General features: G+C 42.8%; 1 protein-coding gene across 1 annotated transcript in view; it reads left to right on the top strand.

Annotated features, from left to right (window-relative positions):
• The first annotated feature begins 552 nt into the window (after positions 1 to 552).
• The window catches only part of LOC129620685 (antigen WC1.1-like), a 113,543-nt gene continuing 99,574 nt past the window's right edge, over positions 553 to 14,521 (top strand). The window contains exons 1-4 of the mRNA XM_055536720.1: positions 553 to 625; positions 5,744 to 6,064; positions 13,535 to 13,843; positions 13,937 to 14,254. Coding sequence (XP_055392695.1) covers positions 553 to 625; positions 5,744 to 6,064; positions 13,535 to 13,843; positions 13,937 to 14,254 — 1,021 coding nt within the window. The remainder of the gene's footprint in view (positions 626 to 5,743; positions 6,065 to 13,534; positions 13,844 to 13,936; positions 14,255 to 14,521) is intronic.

Here is a 14,521-nt window from a genome sequence, read left to right as displayed (position 1 = left end):
CCTCACCCTCTCCATGGTTACCTGTGAATTCCTGCAATCCTTGTCCTCATTTTCTTCTGGCCTGACAAATATTCTTGTATTTCAAACCTTCTTCTAGTACTTGGCTTCCACCCTGAGCTCAGTACTTGGAAGATCAGTGCTTGATTCCACTAGAGTTATTCCCTGTGGGCCAATCGATTCCACAACCTGACTGAAAAATCTCACAGTCCTTGGGGATCGGCCAGGGTGATCAGAGGAAAGAAAGGTACTCATAGTTTTCTAGGCCAGTCCTGATTATGGGGCCCGGCTCTCAGGACCATGGAAGCAGGAGGTCCAAGGACCGTGTTGCTCATATAAGGAGATGTTGAAGATGCAGAAGCTCATTGGTGTCTGAGCTTCAGAAAGTGGCAGATGCAGCCTCCGATAGTGCCTGAAATGGTGAAAGGTGTCGCTATTGGCTCTCAGGAGGGAGGGTGTAAGGGGTGGTCTATATAAACCCCGGTCGGCACCCTGACGCCTCCTCACAGGCTGATCCTGCAGTTGGGACTGTGACCTTGAGGACGTGGGGTCAGGATGGCTCTGGGCAGACACCTCTCCCTGTGGGGACTCTTTGTCCTCCTCCTCAGCACCGTGGTGGGTGGTCAAGGTAAGAGCTGCCCCTCTTTCCTGGGTCCGTAGCAGGGAGTGCAGGCCTCGGTGAAGGGAAAGGTGTCTGGAGTTGTGGAGCTGCAGTCTTAGTGTTTTTCACCGAAAAGGAAGTGCTCCGGCTGTGAATACTGGTCCATCTCCTGTGGGGGATCCACTGGTCATAGTGGCAGATTCTACAGAGCAGTGAGTTTTGGTCTGGACAGAGCTGGGTCAGCCTGAGTCCCCTCGGCTGTCTCACTTGTCCTCTGGGAGCTTCTAGGGTTCCAGTGGCTCCCAGTGTGTGCAAGTTCCAGCGACTGACCCCAGCTGGGACTCTGGGCTGTTCCCACATGCTCCACGTGCCTGGTGTGTGAGCACTGCCCCTGGGTCCCCGTGTTTCCTGTGTCTGTGCCCCTGTAGGCTTTGTGCTTGTGTTTGTGTGTGTGTGTGTGTGTATGTGTGCAGGTGAGGACTGTGTGAGAGTGTGTGTGTGTGATGGTATGAGGAGTGTGTGTGTGTGAGTGTGTGAGGAGTGTGTGAGGGTGTATGTGTGTGTGAGGAGTTTATGTATTTGTGTGTGTGAGGGTGTGAAGAGTGTGTATGTGTGTGTGTGGAGTATGTGAGCAGTGTGTGAGTGGTGTATGAGGGTGTGTGAGGAGTATGTGAGGGTGAGTGAGGGTGTGTGAGGAGTGTTTGAGTAGCGTGGGAGATTGTGTGTATTTGTGTGAGAATATGTATGTGTATGTGGGAGTGTGTGAGGCTGTGTGTGTAAGGGGGATGGAGCCTGTCTGTGTGAGAGGAACGGGGCTGCAGAGCATGGACTGAGTCCATTGGCCTGTGAAGCACACAGGGTGTCCACAGTGCTGGGTGTCATGGCCACTCCTTGTAACTGGATCAGAGATAATCGTGCACCTGCCTGCCTCTCTCTGGCTCCTCTCCCCCATCTGCCGGGCTCCCCTCTGCTTGTTGACTGTCTGCCCAGCACTGGGCTCTGTGAGAGGCTCTGCTTGCTGGCCTCACCTGTTCCCACCAGGTGTCATTAGGGAGCAGAGAAGCCCGCATTCAGGAGAGGCGACCTCTTGTCTGTAGAGATCAGTTGATGCATAGCCTCAGGTGTATAAATTCCCAAGTCCCTGCCCCGGTCCCTGGGACTGATTTCCTGATGTGCTGGGAGCCTGGGATGGTCCTTTCCCCTCCCAGGATCTGCTGTGACTCTGTAGGGAGCATTTTCTCTCATGCCCTCTCCTGTCCCTTCCTGGGAGCTGCTTTCCACTGAGTGAGAGTGGAGTATGTTTCCAATCCTTCTTCATGGTCTGCAAGGTTTCTTTGGACAAATATGCTGATCTCCTTATGGGAGTCCTCTTGGGTGACAATTTTTTTCTTCTCTTTAGACTTAGAATTCTCTCTTTGTCTTTGCTTTTGGACAGTTTACTCTGTGCGTCTTGGAGAAGGTTGTTTTGAATTGAAATTTTGGGGTTACTTATTAGCTTCTTGAGCATTCTTTGGCATTGACTTTCTTTGGGATTGGAATGAAAACTGACTTTTCCAGTCCTGTGGCCACTGCTGAGTTTTCCAAATTTGCTGGCATATTGAGTGCAGCACTTTCACAGCATCATCTTTCCAGATTTCCCCCAGGTTTGGGAAATTCTCAGTCTTTCTTTCTTTCTTTCTTTGCTAGGTCTCCTTGCTGCATGCGGGCTTTCTCTAGCTGTGGTAAGCAGGGGCTGCTCCTCGCTGCAGTGCATAGACTTCTCATTGTGGTGGCGTCTCTTGGTGCAGAGCACAGGCTCTAGGTGCACAGGTTTTGGCAGCTGTGGCACGCTGGCTTAGTTGCTCTGTGGCATGTGGAGTCTTCCTGGACCAGGGATTGAACTCATGTCCCCTGCATTGGCAGGCGTATTCTTATCCACTTCACCACCAGGGAAGTCCTCAGCCATTATTTGTTTTCTCTTTCACTTCTCCTGTGGCTCCATTCAATACATTGTTTCTTTTTATGGTGTGCATAGTTCCCACTGCTTTCCATATTCTTTTCATTCTCTTTTTGTTCCTTTAATTGGATACTTTCAACTGATCTTTCTTCTAACTTATTGGTTCTTTTTTTTTTTTCTTTTCCTTGGTCAAGTTTGTTGTTGAATCTCTGTACTGAATTCTTCAGTTTACTCATTGTATTGTGTTCATGCTAAATCACCTCCGTCATGTGTGACTCTTTGTGACCCCATGGACTGTAGCCCACCAGGGTCCTCTGTCCATGGGATTCACCAGGCAAGAATACTGTAGTGGGTTGCTATGTACTCCTCCAGGGGATCTTCCAGACCCAGGGATCGAACCTGAGTCTCTTACATCTCCTGAGCTGGCATACGGGTTCTTTACCCCTAGCATCACCTGGAAAACCCATTCATTTATTATTCAGCTTCAAAATATCTGGTTAGTTCTTTTTTTTTTTTAAGTATATGTCTTTATTGTTCTTATTTTATTTGTATTATTTTCCTGTTATCAATAAATATTTGAATTCTCTTGTAACTCTCTGAGCCTCTTTTGAAGTATTATTTTGAATTCTTTGTCAGGCAATTCTTAGATCTCCATTAATCTGAGCTGGTTACAAGAGGTTTACTGTATTCCTTTGGTGGGATTTTGTTTCCCAGATTCTTCTTGATGTCTTATTCTCTTGTAGATGTCTGCACATTTAAAAAAGCTGTCACCTCTGCCAGACTCTATGTCCTGATTTCAGTAGAGAAAGCCTTTCACTTCTGGGTAGCGGCACACTGGAATGTACTGCAGGGTTCCAAGTGCAGAGGAATAAGGTGGCACTGGGTATGGGAGGGCATGAGGCTGTTTGGCTCAGGCTGCTGATGTCCACAGCACTGACAACTGTGTGGTGTTTGGCAAGTGTTGCAGGGGGTCTGCTGTCACTGGAATGGTAGTTAGTGTTCTCAGCAGTGCCTCTGGTTCCAGAGCCTAGGGTCATGACCAGCAGTGGTGGTGGCCAGAGCCAATGGTGTGCACGCATTTGGCTTTGGGGGCCTGTTGCAGGTGCCCCTATAGGGGAGTTGATAGTTGCAGGTGCTCAGGTTGTGGGAAGGCCTAGGAAGGCAGCAAAGGCCAAGACCAACAATGGCTCATTGCTCAAACTCATGTCCATTGAGTTGGTGATGCTATCTAACATCTGATCCTGTGCTGCTCTTCTCTTTGTCCTTCAGTCTTTCCCAGCATCAGGGTCTTTTCTAATGAGTCAGCTCTTTGCAGCAGGTGGCCAAAGTATTAGAGCTTCAGCTCCAGCATCAGTCTTTTCAATAAATATTCAGGGTTGATTTCCTTTAGGATTGACTGGTTTGATCTCCTTGCTGTCCAAAGAACTCTCAAGAGTCTTCTCAAGCACCACAGTTCGAAAGCATCGATTCTTCAGGGCTCAGCCTTATTTACTGTCCAACTCTCACATCCATTCATGACTACTGGAAACCATCATCTGTACTGGTTATTAATTCTTACAGGGGTAAAATCTGCTACATCTGTCTGCAGAGCAGGTCACTGTGAACTGTGATTTCTCCTGCCATGTGGTTGCTATTGGTCCTTTGCTCTTCTTTCTTATGCCTAACCGTCTCTATAAGACTGGCTCAGCTTTGGAGGTCTGCATGAAGTGAACCTGAAGCCGGACTTTCATATGGTGCCCTCAAAGGCTAGGGACACTGGTTACTCAGCTTGCTCTTACCCTCCTGGTGAGAGGAACTCTCCTGGCACCCTTGACACTGAGTAATTCTGGTTTGGAGGATGTACTGATGCCTCCAAAATGATAGTATCTTGGCATGGTCAGACTTCTTAAGGTACTCCTCATCTTTCTGGAGCTGTTTTTCTTACTGATTGCTGTCTAAGTTTGGTCTTTTTTAAGAGGATGGAGGCTGCGGTCTCCTACATCAGCATTTTGGTAATGGCACATTTGAGGTCTTCATTCTTGGAAAGAATGGTTTTGAGTGTAGAATTTTATATTGGCAATTTTATTTTTTTGTTTCAGTAAATCTAAGGCTTCAGTCTACTCTACCCTGACATCTCTTTTTGTTCTTGGGGTTTTAGATGTTAGTATAGATGTTTCTCAATTTTATATACCTAGTCTTTATCTTAGTATTTTTCTGTCAATTTTCTGCTGTTATTTTCCATTTTAGTCAAAGTAAGCTAGGTATGGTGTAGTAAAAAAACAAAATGTATCCTTACATAACATGTTCTGTTCACTTTGGCAGGACTTCTGCTATTGTAATTCTTCAAGCACTCAGGTTGTTGGATTCTCCACCATTGTATTATATCCCACTGTGATACAAGGCTGCAGTATTCGCTGTGGTAGAAAAATATACTGGCTCTTAAATGTTTCTATGTGGAAGTGACATCATTTGTTCTGCCACTTTGTTGAATGAGCCAGATCACATGGTTATGCTTAACTTCAAATAGGCAATGAAGTATTACTATTTCCACATGCTCATAAAAAGAGAATTTTAAATGTTGCTGAACACTAGTAATGTTTCCATCTATAATGTTCCTACAAATGAACTCCTTTTTAATGCAGAAACCAGAGTCGTCTTAAAACTTAATCGCTAAAGTGACATCTGATCACTTTTGTCAAATTCCATTTGTTAGATGCGTGTTACTAGGTACATTCAAGTGTGGATTACACAAGGACATGAACCCCAGGTGGCAGGAATAGCCAGGACATTTCAGAACCTGTTACCCCAGCCTCTGTTCCTGAGCTGGATGAGATGCTCCCTATGAGCAGGGAAGGAGAGGAACGATCCCTCCCTGGATCTGGGGCCACGAGCTGTAACTGAGATAGAGAAGCTGGGCCCTAGTAGCCTTGGGCACATCTACAGGGAGGGCAGCATCCAGAGTCCCTGAAGGCCTGTCCTCGGTGGTGTCCCTGGAGCTGGTTCTACAGGCTCGTGAGAAACACCTGGTGCCTCCCTTCCTGCTCCAGGTTCAGTGATGGCACATTGGGGGCTTAGAGTTGGCCACGGTGGGAATGTTTATACCACAGAGGTCAGGAAATACTATATCCCATGCACTCTTTTACTCCTCAGAGAGCTTATATTTTAAATATACACCACTACATGGTCTCCTAAAATCTCTCCTGTGTCCTGTGTCTGTGTCTCTTTTGCAGCTCTGGAGCTGAGGTTGAAGGATGGAGCCCATCGCTGTGAGGGCAGAGTGGAAGTGAAGCACCAAGGAGAATGGGGCACAGTGGATTGTTACAGGTGGAGACTGAAGGATGCGTCTGTAGTGTGCAGACAGCTGGGGTGTGGAGCTGCCATTGGTTTTCCTGGAAGGGCTTATTTTGGACCAGGACTTGGCCCTATTTGGCTTTTGTATACTTTATGTGAAGGGACAGAGTCAACTGTCAGTGACTGTAAGCATTCTAATATTAAAGACTATCGTAATGATAGCTATACTCATGATCGGGATGCTGGAGTAGTCTGCTCAGGTAAGTCCTGTCTGGTCTGTGTGGGGATCTCTAGCAGGAAAAGCCTCTGTCTTATTACCAGAATGACTCAAGGTTATGGGTACAGCCTTTAGAACATACTTGGATAAAGGATCTTTGTGATGTGTCACAAGACGCAGAGAGGTGAGGTCAAAAGTTTCATACAGATACAGCTTCTGGGTTTGACTTCTGTGACATAGTCTCATCATGGTAATTGTTCTGTTTTCTTTGACGTAATGGTCACTAGGGTGTGGCTACATGGTGGGGGAGGGGTCATAGAAGAGTTGGGGGAACAAGGTTTATCATACTCATAGGGTCTGAATGTCAGAGTCACACACTCCTCCATGTTGTTATGTGGAGGATGTGATGATAGAATAGGCTCAACCAAGCAATGGTGACACAAAAGGGCATGTGAAGACCTGTGGACAAGTGACCACACTGGGGGTCAGGGTGCAGTTACACAAGGAAAAGGTGTGAAGGGATTTCACTGGTGCATTTAAATGTCTCTAGGTCACAATCAATGGCAACCCACTGCAGTACTTTTGCCTGGAAAATCCCATGGACGGAGGAGCCTGGTAGGCTGCAGTCCATGGGATCGCTAGAGTCAGACACGACTGAGCGACTTCACTTTCACTTTTCACTTTCATGCATTGGAGAAGGAAATAGCAACCCACTCCAGTGTTCTTGCCTGGAGAATCCCAGGGACGGGGAAGCCTGGTGGGCTGCCATCTATGGGGTTGCACAGAGTCGGACACGACTGAAGCGACTTAGCAGCAGCAGCAGCAGCAGCAGCAGGTCACAGTCAGAGGAAGCCAGAAGTGGAACTTGTGGCAGAAAACAATCTCATCACACTGGTGCACCTGATCAACCGAGTGGGGAGCTCACATCACATTTGCAGGGATGTTGAGGGAGCAGGAAAATGCAGTCTTGAAGTTTACAACACAGCAGCTGAAGTTCATCACGTATAAGAGGCAGTGACGCTAAGAGGATCTGAAGTGACTGCTCAGAAGTGCTCAGTGCTGTCTATATGTTTGACCTTGCCAAGGTGGATGCAGTAAAGACAGCAGTGAAACTAGGGTGTGGGTGGGTGGTCACAGTATTTGACAGAGAGGCTTCTAGTTGTTAATATAATTGTGGATTGGATGTCCAGGATATTAATCCCATCAGAGCAGCTGGACTGGAGGAAGATATTGTCGGTTATCACAGTGAGTTTCCTCAAGTAGGGAGCTGGTCTTAGGCAAGAATCACCCCATCTGATGTGATCATGGGACAAGGGAGCCCTGAGGACATCTGCAGTAGGTCCTTAGCAGCCACAGCCAATCAGCTCTTGGGTGTTTATGTTGAGGAAGATCATTGGAAAAGTGATCTTTTCTAATCTCACCTTCAACAGATCTTTGATGATTCTAGTTGAAGCCCTTAAGAAAACAATTCTTTTCCTTTTTAAAAGGTACTTTATTGAGGTATCACTGACATACAAAACTGCTTGATAAGTATGCATTTGTGAAACCATTACAGCACTATGTCATAAATCTATTCATCTCTTCAAAAAGTTTTCTTCCATTCTCTTTATTATTCTTATTAAAAATAATTATTTTCAAGGTGCTTTTAAATTTTAGTTAGAAACTTTTGCTTTAAGCAAACCTGTCTTCTGGCATCTCAAGTAACCTTTGTCATCGTCACAATGTCCTAATCATGGTTCTAACTGCAGATAAATTTGTGGAAACACTACAGGTGTCTCTACCATATTTTGATAAATCAGCATCTGAATGAAAATGGAGTGTGTGATGTTTGAACTTTCTGTGAAATTAGAACTCTGAATGTTATCATCCTAAGAAGATTGATGTCTTGATATTAATACCAGTTAAGATACACTTAAAAGTAAAGAATTGGAGAATTCTCTGATATTTAAACACTGCTTGTGGTTTGTACTCCCTGGCTACCATTGCTCTAACTTAGGCTCTCACATTTTTATGAATGGTTCCAGGTTCCTTCTATTTCTCTTTTTGTCACTAGTTCCCTCCCCTTGGTCTGTCTTTTCTGTATTTTCAGACATGTTTTAATGATGCGAAGTTAAGTGGTGGTGATTTAGTAGAGATAAGATTAGAATAGCTTGTCTTTTCATCATCTTAATCAAAATTGAACTCTTGGAGTTTCTTCTGCTTAATCTTAGGAGTCAGGTATGGAAGAGAAATTTCAGCCTCAGTAGTGGATTGTTGGAAGTGGAGTACTGTGTTTAGGAGAAATCTAGAGTAGAAACAATGACTAGAGAAGACTGTAGAGAAGCTTGTTTGAAATAAGGAGGAGATTTCAATGAGGGGCTAAACAAATTGAGAAGGACTCTGGTGCAAGTGTTCCAAGTTGCTTCAGTCCTGTCCTACTCTTTGTGACACCATGGACCCTAGTCTACCAAGCTCCTCTGTCCATGGGATTCTCCAGGCAAGAATACTGGAGTGGGTTGCCATTTCCTTCTCCAGGGGATCATCTTCACCCAGGGATCAAACCTGGGTCTCCTGAATTGCAGGCAGAGTCTTGATTATCTTCTGAGCCACTAGGGACTACAGTACTGAAGTGCAAAATGGTGAGGGGATGAAGATGCAAGGATTGCAGGAGCGGAGGGTTGGAAAGATGCAGGTCAACTCGTACATTCACCACAGCCTCTGTGTTACACTTCCTTCCTGCCCTCATTCCTTCCCTCCCTCTCTTCCTTTATCCTGTTGTGGGAGTCATTTCTGAGCTCTGTGGAAGTGCTAGCATTTGGAGGTTGCAGTTTTCTTAGAGGAAAGTTTTTATAATACGGATTCTGTTTATTTAACAAATACAAGTTTACTCATATTTTTCTCTTTTTTTGTATCAGATTTCGGTGAGTTGTGTTTCACAAGTAATGCGTTTTCAAGGACTAGGCCCACTTTACAAAAAATGTTCAAATTAGAATAACACTGGTTCATATCTCTTATCTTTAAATGTTGGGAGGATCTATAATGATATTCCTCCTTTTGTTACTGGTGTTGTTAATTTGTGTTTCCTCTTTTTTCTTGATTGGTTTTGCTAGAAGATTATCCGTGTTTATGTTCTTTTTAAAAGAATCACTAATGGACCCTATTGATTTTTTTGATTTGTATTTGCTTTCTACTTAATTGATTTCTGTATTCACTTTTCACTCCTCTTTTTCAGTTATGATTTTCCCTGATAGCTCAGCTGGTAAACAGTCTGCCTGCAATGCAGGAGACCCCTGTTTGATTCCTGGGTCAGGAAGATCCCCTGGAGAAGGGATAGGCTACCCACTCCAGTTTTCTTGGGCTTCCCTTGTGGCTCAGCTGATAAAGAATCTGCCTGCAACAGGGGGCACCTGGGTTTGATCCCTGGGTTGGGAAGACCCCTGAAGAAGGGAAAGGCTATCCACTCCAGTTTTCTGGCCTGCGGAATTCCATGGATTGTATAGACCGTGGGGGTCACAGAGTCAGACACGACTGAGCGACTTTCACTTCCCAATTATGATCGTTGTTGCTTTTGTAGATTCTTGAGTCTTGGATCATTTTCTTCTGTTTCTATTTTTATTTTAATGTAGGCATCAAGGAAGCATCAAGGTTCTAAATTTTCTTCTAAGCCTCACTTTGTTTTTAAGCCACCAGTTTTGCTAGTATATAATTTCTTTTGTATTTTATTACCATAAAATGTTTCTTTTTCTCAGAATGTATTCTTTGTCTTATAGTCTGACTTTGTATGATATTAATATAGATACTGTATACAGCCTTCTCTGATTTGTGTTTGCATAGTATATAATTTTTTACCTTTTTAATATGTTTCTGTGTTTATATTCAAACACATATATATTTATAGACAGTATATTGTTTTGTCTTATTTTATCTGGTCTGATCATCTTGTTTTTTATTTGGAGTACTTAAATTATTTACCTTTAATGTAATTATTGATATAATTGTGTTTAAGTGTACTTGACTGCTATTTGTTATATCTTTGTTCCTATTTTAATCTTTGAGTATATTATTTTATCTTAAAACTCTATTGGCTTATTAATCATATCAGATTTTTAGGTGATAATAATGTTGAATTATTTTTTTTTAATTTAAAATAATTTTTATTTATTTTTGGCTGTGCTGGGTCTTCATTGCTGCATAGATTTCTGTCTAGTTGCAGAGATCAGAGGCTACTCTCTAGTTGCAGTGCACGAGGTCCTCACTGCGGTGGCCTCTCTTGCTGTGGAGCAAGGCTCTATGGTGCTCAAGCTTCAGGAGTCATGGCTCCCGGGCTCTAGAGCACAGGCTCACTGTGGTGCATGGGCTTAGTTGCTCCGTGGTATGTGGGATTTTCCTAGACCTGGGATCAAAACCGCATCTCCTGCATTGGCAGATGGATTGTTCGCCACTGAACCATTGGGGAAGCCCATGTTGAATTACTAATCTTTAATTACATTCTACCTTGAAAGGATGTTATGTCACAACATGCAATGTCAGTCACCATAGTTTTCTTCCACTTTGGTCATTGGTGCTATCATTGTCATACATTCTACTTATAAATTTATTATGAATCTTATAATTTGTTGCTAATATTTTGCCTTAAATCTTCTAACAGAGAATCAACATCTAGCACAGACTCTATACCTTTGAGTGGATCCCTGTTTTCATCTGCTGTCATCTCCCTTTAGCTTGAAGAACTTTCTGAGGCAGTTTTGTGTAGTGTGTGTCTGGTGGCCTCCAATTCTATCATTTTTCATTTACCTGAAGTCATCTTAATTTTCATTCAGTTTTGAAAAGTATTTTTATAGGTGATTCAATTCTAGAGTAACAAATGCCCAACCCCAATACTTTAAATATGTTTTTACATTGTCATCTGACTTTCACTGCCTCCAACAAAAAGTCAGTAAATAATACTTATCCTTTTGTTCTGCTGTATATAATGTGTCAAATTTCCCTGGCTGCTCTTAAGATATTTTTGTTTGTTTGTTTACCACTGAATTTCAGTATTTACATTGTCATGTTTTCTGAGAATGATTTCATTACCTTGTTCGGGGTTTGTTTAGCTTTTTGAATCAGTGGATTTATAGTTTTCAATAAATTTGGAAAAAATTTCATTTATCTTTTCTTAATATTTTTCTACACATCCCTTATTCTGAATCTCCAAATACACATATTTTATATATTTTTATATTATCCCACATGCCATTGAGTTTCCATTCATATTTTTCTGCCCTTTTACTCTCTTTGGTTCAGTTTAGATAGTCTTTACTGCTGTGTTTTACTTCCCAATTCTTTTATTCTGCAATGTCTAGTCTCTTGTGTAATTAATCCAAATAATTGTTCATTCCAATACTATATTTTTTCAGTTTTAGAAGTCTCATTTGTTTATTTTTGCTAGTTTTCCTCCATGTTTATTTTTATTGTTCATTAAGCATATTGATATTAGTAGTTTAAAGATCTCTTCAGCCAGTTCAATAATTTCTGCAATTTCTGAAGCTGATTTAAATGATTATTTTTTTAAAATGTGTTATGGGTTACATTTTTCCCCTTTGGAAATTCTAATAATTTTTTGGTTGGATGTTGGGCATCACTAAGCAGTCCTTTACCAGTAAGAACTTTAGAAATAAATAATCAGAACACATCTAAAAATCAGGGAATTATACTTGATGAATCAAATAAAGTTTTTTCATTGGGTTATTTTCATTCTGTTCAAAATGTGTTCCTCTGATGACCAAATGGTGAACTTTATTTTTAATAAAAATAAAAAAAAACTTTTATTTTTCTCTCCTTTAGTTTTAAAACTTCCTTGATCCCACCTTGCCTGCCATATACCCCACCTACACCCTACTTCTACAGCAGTAGCTATCCTTTCTGATTTTCTTTTCCATTCATCTGTGTCTTTTAAAATTGTATTTGCTTGTCTGAAGTGGGAGAAATGAAAAAGGATAGCAGCTTAAGTGGTAGATGGGAGGAGCAGAGGGCGATGCAATATGCTAACAACCTATCCAACAAGTGTTTCCCACAAATATTTACATATTTTGTCCATATTGAGGCTTTTTCAACTTGGAACTCTCCAAATTATAGCTTGTTTGTTCACTTCCTCCTCCTTCTCCTTTTTCTTCCTCCTTTTAGAATTGTGAAACATTCAACATGCCTTTTTTTAGAATTGTAAAACATCCATGAAAGAAATTAAAGACCATCTAATCAATGGAAAGTCATTCTGTGCTTCTGGCCTGGAAGAAGTAATATTGTTAAAATGCCTGTACTTGTCAAAGTGATCTACAGATTTAATGCAATTCCTATCTAAATCCCAATGGCATTCTTAATAGAAGTAGAGAAAACAGTCTTAAAATAGGAGTGTGTGGTTTAATTTTTATATATTCATGAATTTCCTGTTTCCTTACCACTATTGCGTTTTATTTCCATTCCATTATGGTCATGAAAGATACTTGGAATTACTTTAATATTTTTGAATTTGTTAAGACTTATTTGTAGCCTAGCCTGGAGAATATTCCATTTGTGCTTGAGAAGAATGCATATTTTTCTGTGGTTAGAATTAGTACAATGATAGTATTAAAATCAATTAGCATTTTCTATAAGTCCTGTTTCAGAAGAAAAACCTTTAATAGGAGATGATCTGGAAACTCAGCTGTCTGGTAAGCTCCCACTGAGAACACACACTCTACCAGGTTCTTTGACAAATCCTAGGATTTCAAGAGAGATGGCTGGGACTCTCTCCCTATGACTCTCTGAGTTTTCTTAACTCATCTTCTTTCCCACTGAGGTCACTGAAGAAATTCATGGAATTTTTGCCATCGAAGAGACAACATGTGATGACATAAACACGAATTAGTGACAGCATCTATATTTCTTTTCTGGAGCCGTCACCCGTCTACAGGTTGGCATCCCCTCATGGATCCAGCCTCAAGACTTTCCCTCACCTAAGTCACTTGAGGACTAGCTCCTGGGAGAGAAAACTGATCGGAATATTAGCCCAACAAGTTCCAGGAAAGCTTTCTAAGCTTGTCTGGATGCTAGGTCTCTCATATCATAGCCCATGTTCCTCTGGGTGGGTTCTGTTCTGCATATCTCTACTTTTAAGTGCTGGCATATTACACATTATCCTTGGATCTGTAAGTCCTAGGCTGCTAAATGAGAAATTCACTTCTCCAACCAATGCTAAAAGATGTGTTTCCAGCATTCAGCCATTCCAATGATCTGAATTGTGCTCTGTAGTTTCTAGGCTCCTAGACCTAGGAATTCAGATTTCTAATCAGTCTCAAAGTGTATGTTCTTGGGATTCAGCCATCCCAAACTGACCTTGTAATCCTCCTGGATTTCTTTTCAGAAACCTGCTGATGAAAATTCGATTAGGACACTAACTGTCAAAGGCTCTCTACATGCTCCATTTTTAAAAAGAAAAACTTTCACACCACGGCCTGTAATGTGTGGTTTGAGGTCAGTACCATGAACACTCACTGGTTTTGTTGTTTCCTCTTAGGATTTGTGCGTCTGGCTGGAGGGGATGGACCCTGCTCAGGGCGAGTAGAAGTGCATTCTGGAGAAGTCTGGACCCCAGTGTCTGATGGGAACTTCACACTCCCCACTGCCCAGGTCATCTGTGCAGAGCTGGGGTGTGGCAAGGCTGTGTCTGTCCTGGGACATGAGCTCTTCAGAGAGTCTGATGGCCGGGTCTGGGCTGAAGAGTTCAGGTGTGAGGGGGAGGAGCCTGAGCTCAGGGTCTGCCCCAGAGTGCCCTGTCCAGCGGGCACTTGTCACCACAGTGGAGCTGCTCAGGTTGTCTGTTCAGGTGAGATGCAGGTCAGGCCTTTCACCTCTGTGAACACCTTGTTCAGGTGAGAAAGTCATGTGATTTTGCTGAAACTCTGTCTTCTCCTACCAGCATACTCAGAAGTCCGGCTCATGACAAACGGCTCCTCTCAATGTGAGGGGCAGGTGGAGATGAACATTTCTGGACGATGGAGAGTGCTCTGTGCCTCCCACTGGAGTCTGGCCAATGCCAATGTTGTCTGTCGTCAGCTTGGCTGTGGAGTCGCCATCTCCACCCCCAGAGGACCACACTTGGTGGAAGGAGGTGATCAGATCCTAACAGTCCGATTTCACTGCTCAGGGGCTGAGTCCTTCCTGTGGAGTTGTCCTGTGACTTCCCTGGGTGGTCCTGACTGTTCCCATGGCAACACAGCCTCTGTGATCTGCTCAGGTAAGAGACAGGGAAGGGCTACTGGTACTCAGGATGCTCCTGGAGTGAAATGTCCCCAAGAGCAGAGAGTGAGGGAAAATGGACTTCAAAGTCAGATATTTCATGGTGAAATATGGATCTTCTCATTGTTCCTTCATTTTTCAGGCCAGGGCAAGAAGTGTGAAGGGGAATAATATATTTTTAAGCTACATTGTTGCTTACTTATAATCATAGAAAACAATGTAGGAGCAGTAAATATAGACCTCAGTATGAACCCCAACCCAGAGC

The sequence above is a fragment of the Bubalus kerabau genome, chromosome 1, assembly GCF_029407905.1.
Source record: "Bubalus kerabau isolate K-KA32 ecotype Philippines breed swamp buffalo chromosome 1, PCC_UOA_SB_1v2, whole genome shotgun sequence".
Lineage (NCBI taxonomy): Eukaryota > Metazoa > Chordata > Mammalia > Artiodactyla > Bovidae > Bubalus > Bubalus kerabau.
Note: the sequence above shows the minus strand (reverse complement) of the source record. Positions and strands in the feature narration are given on the sequence as shown.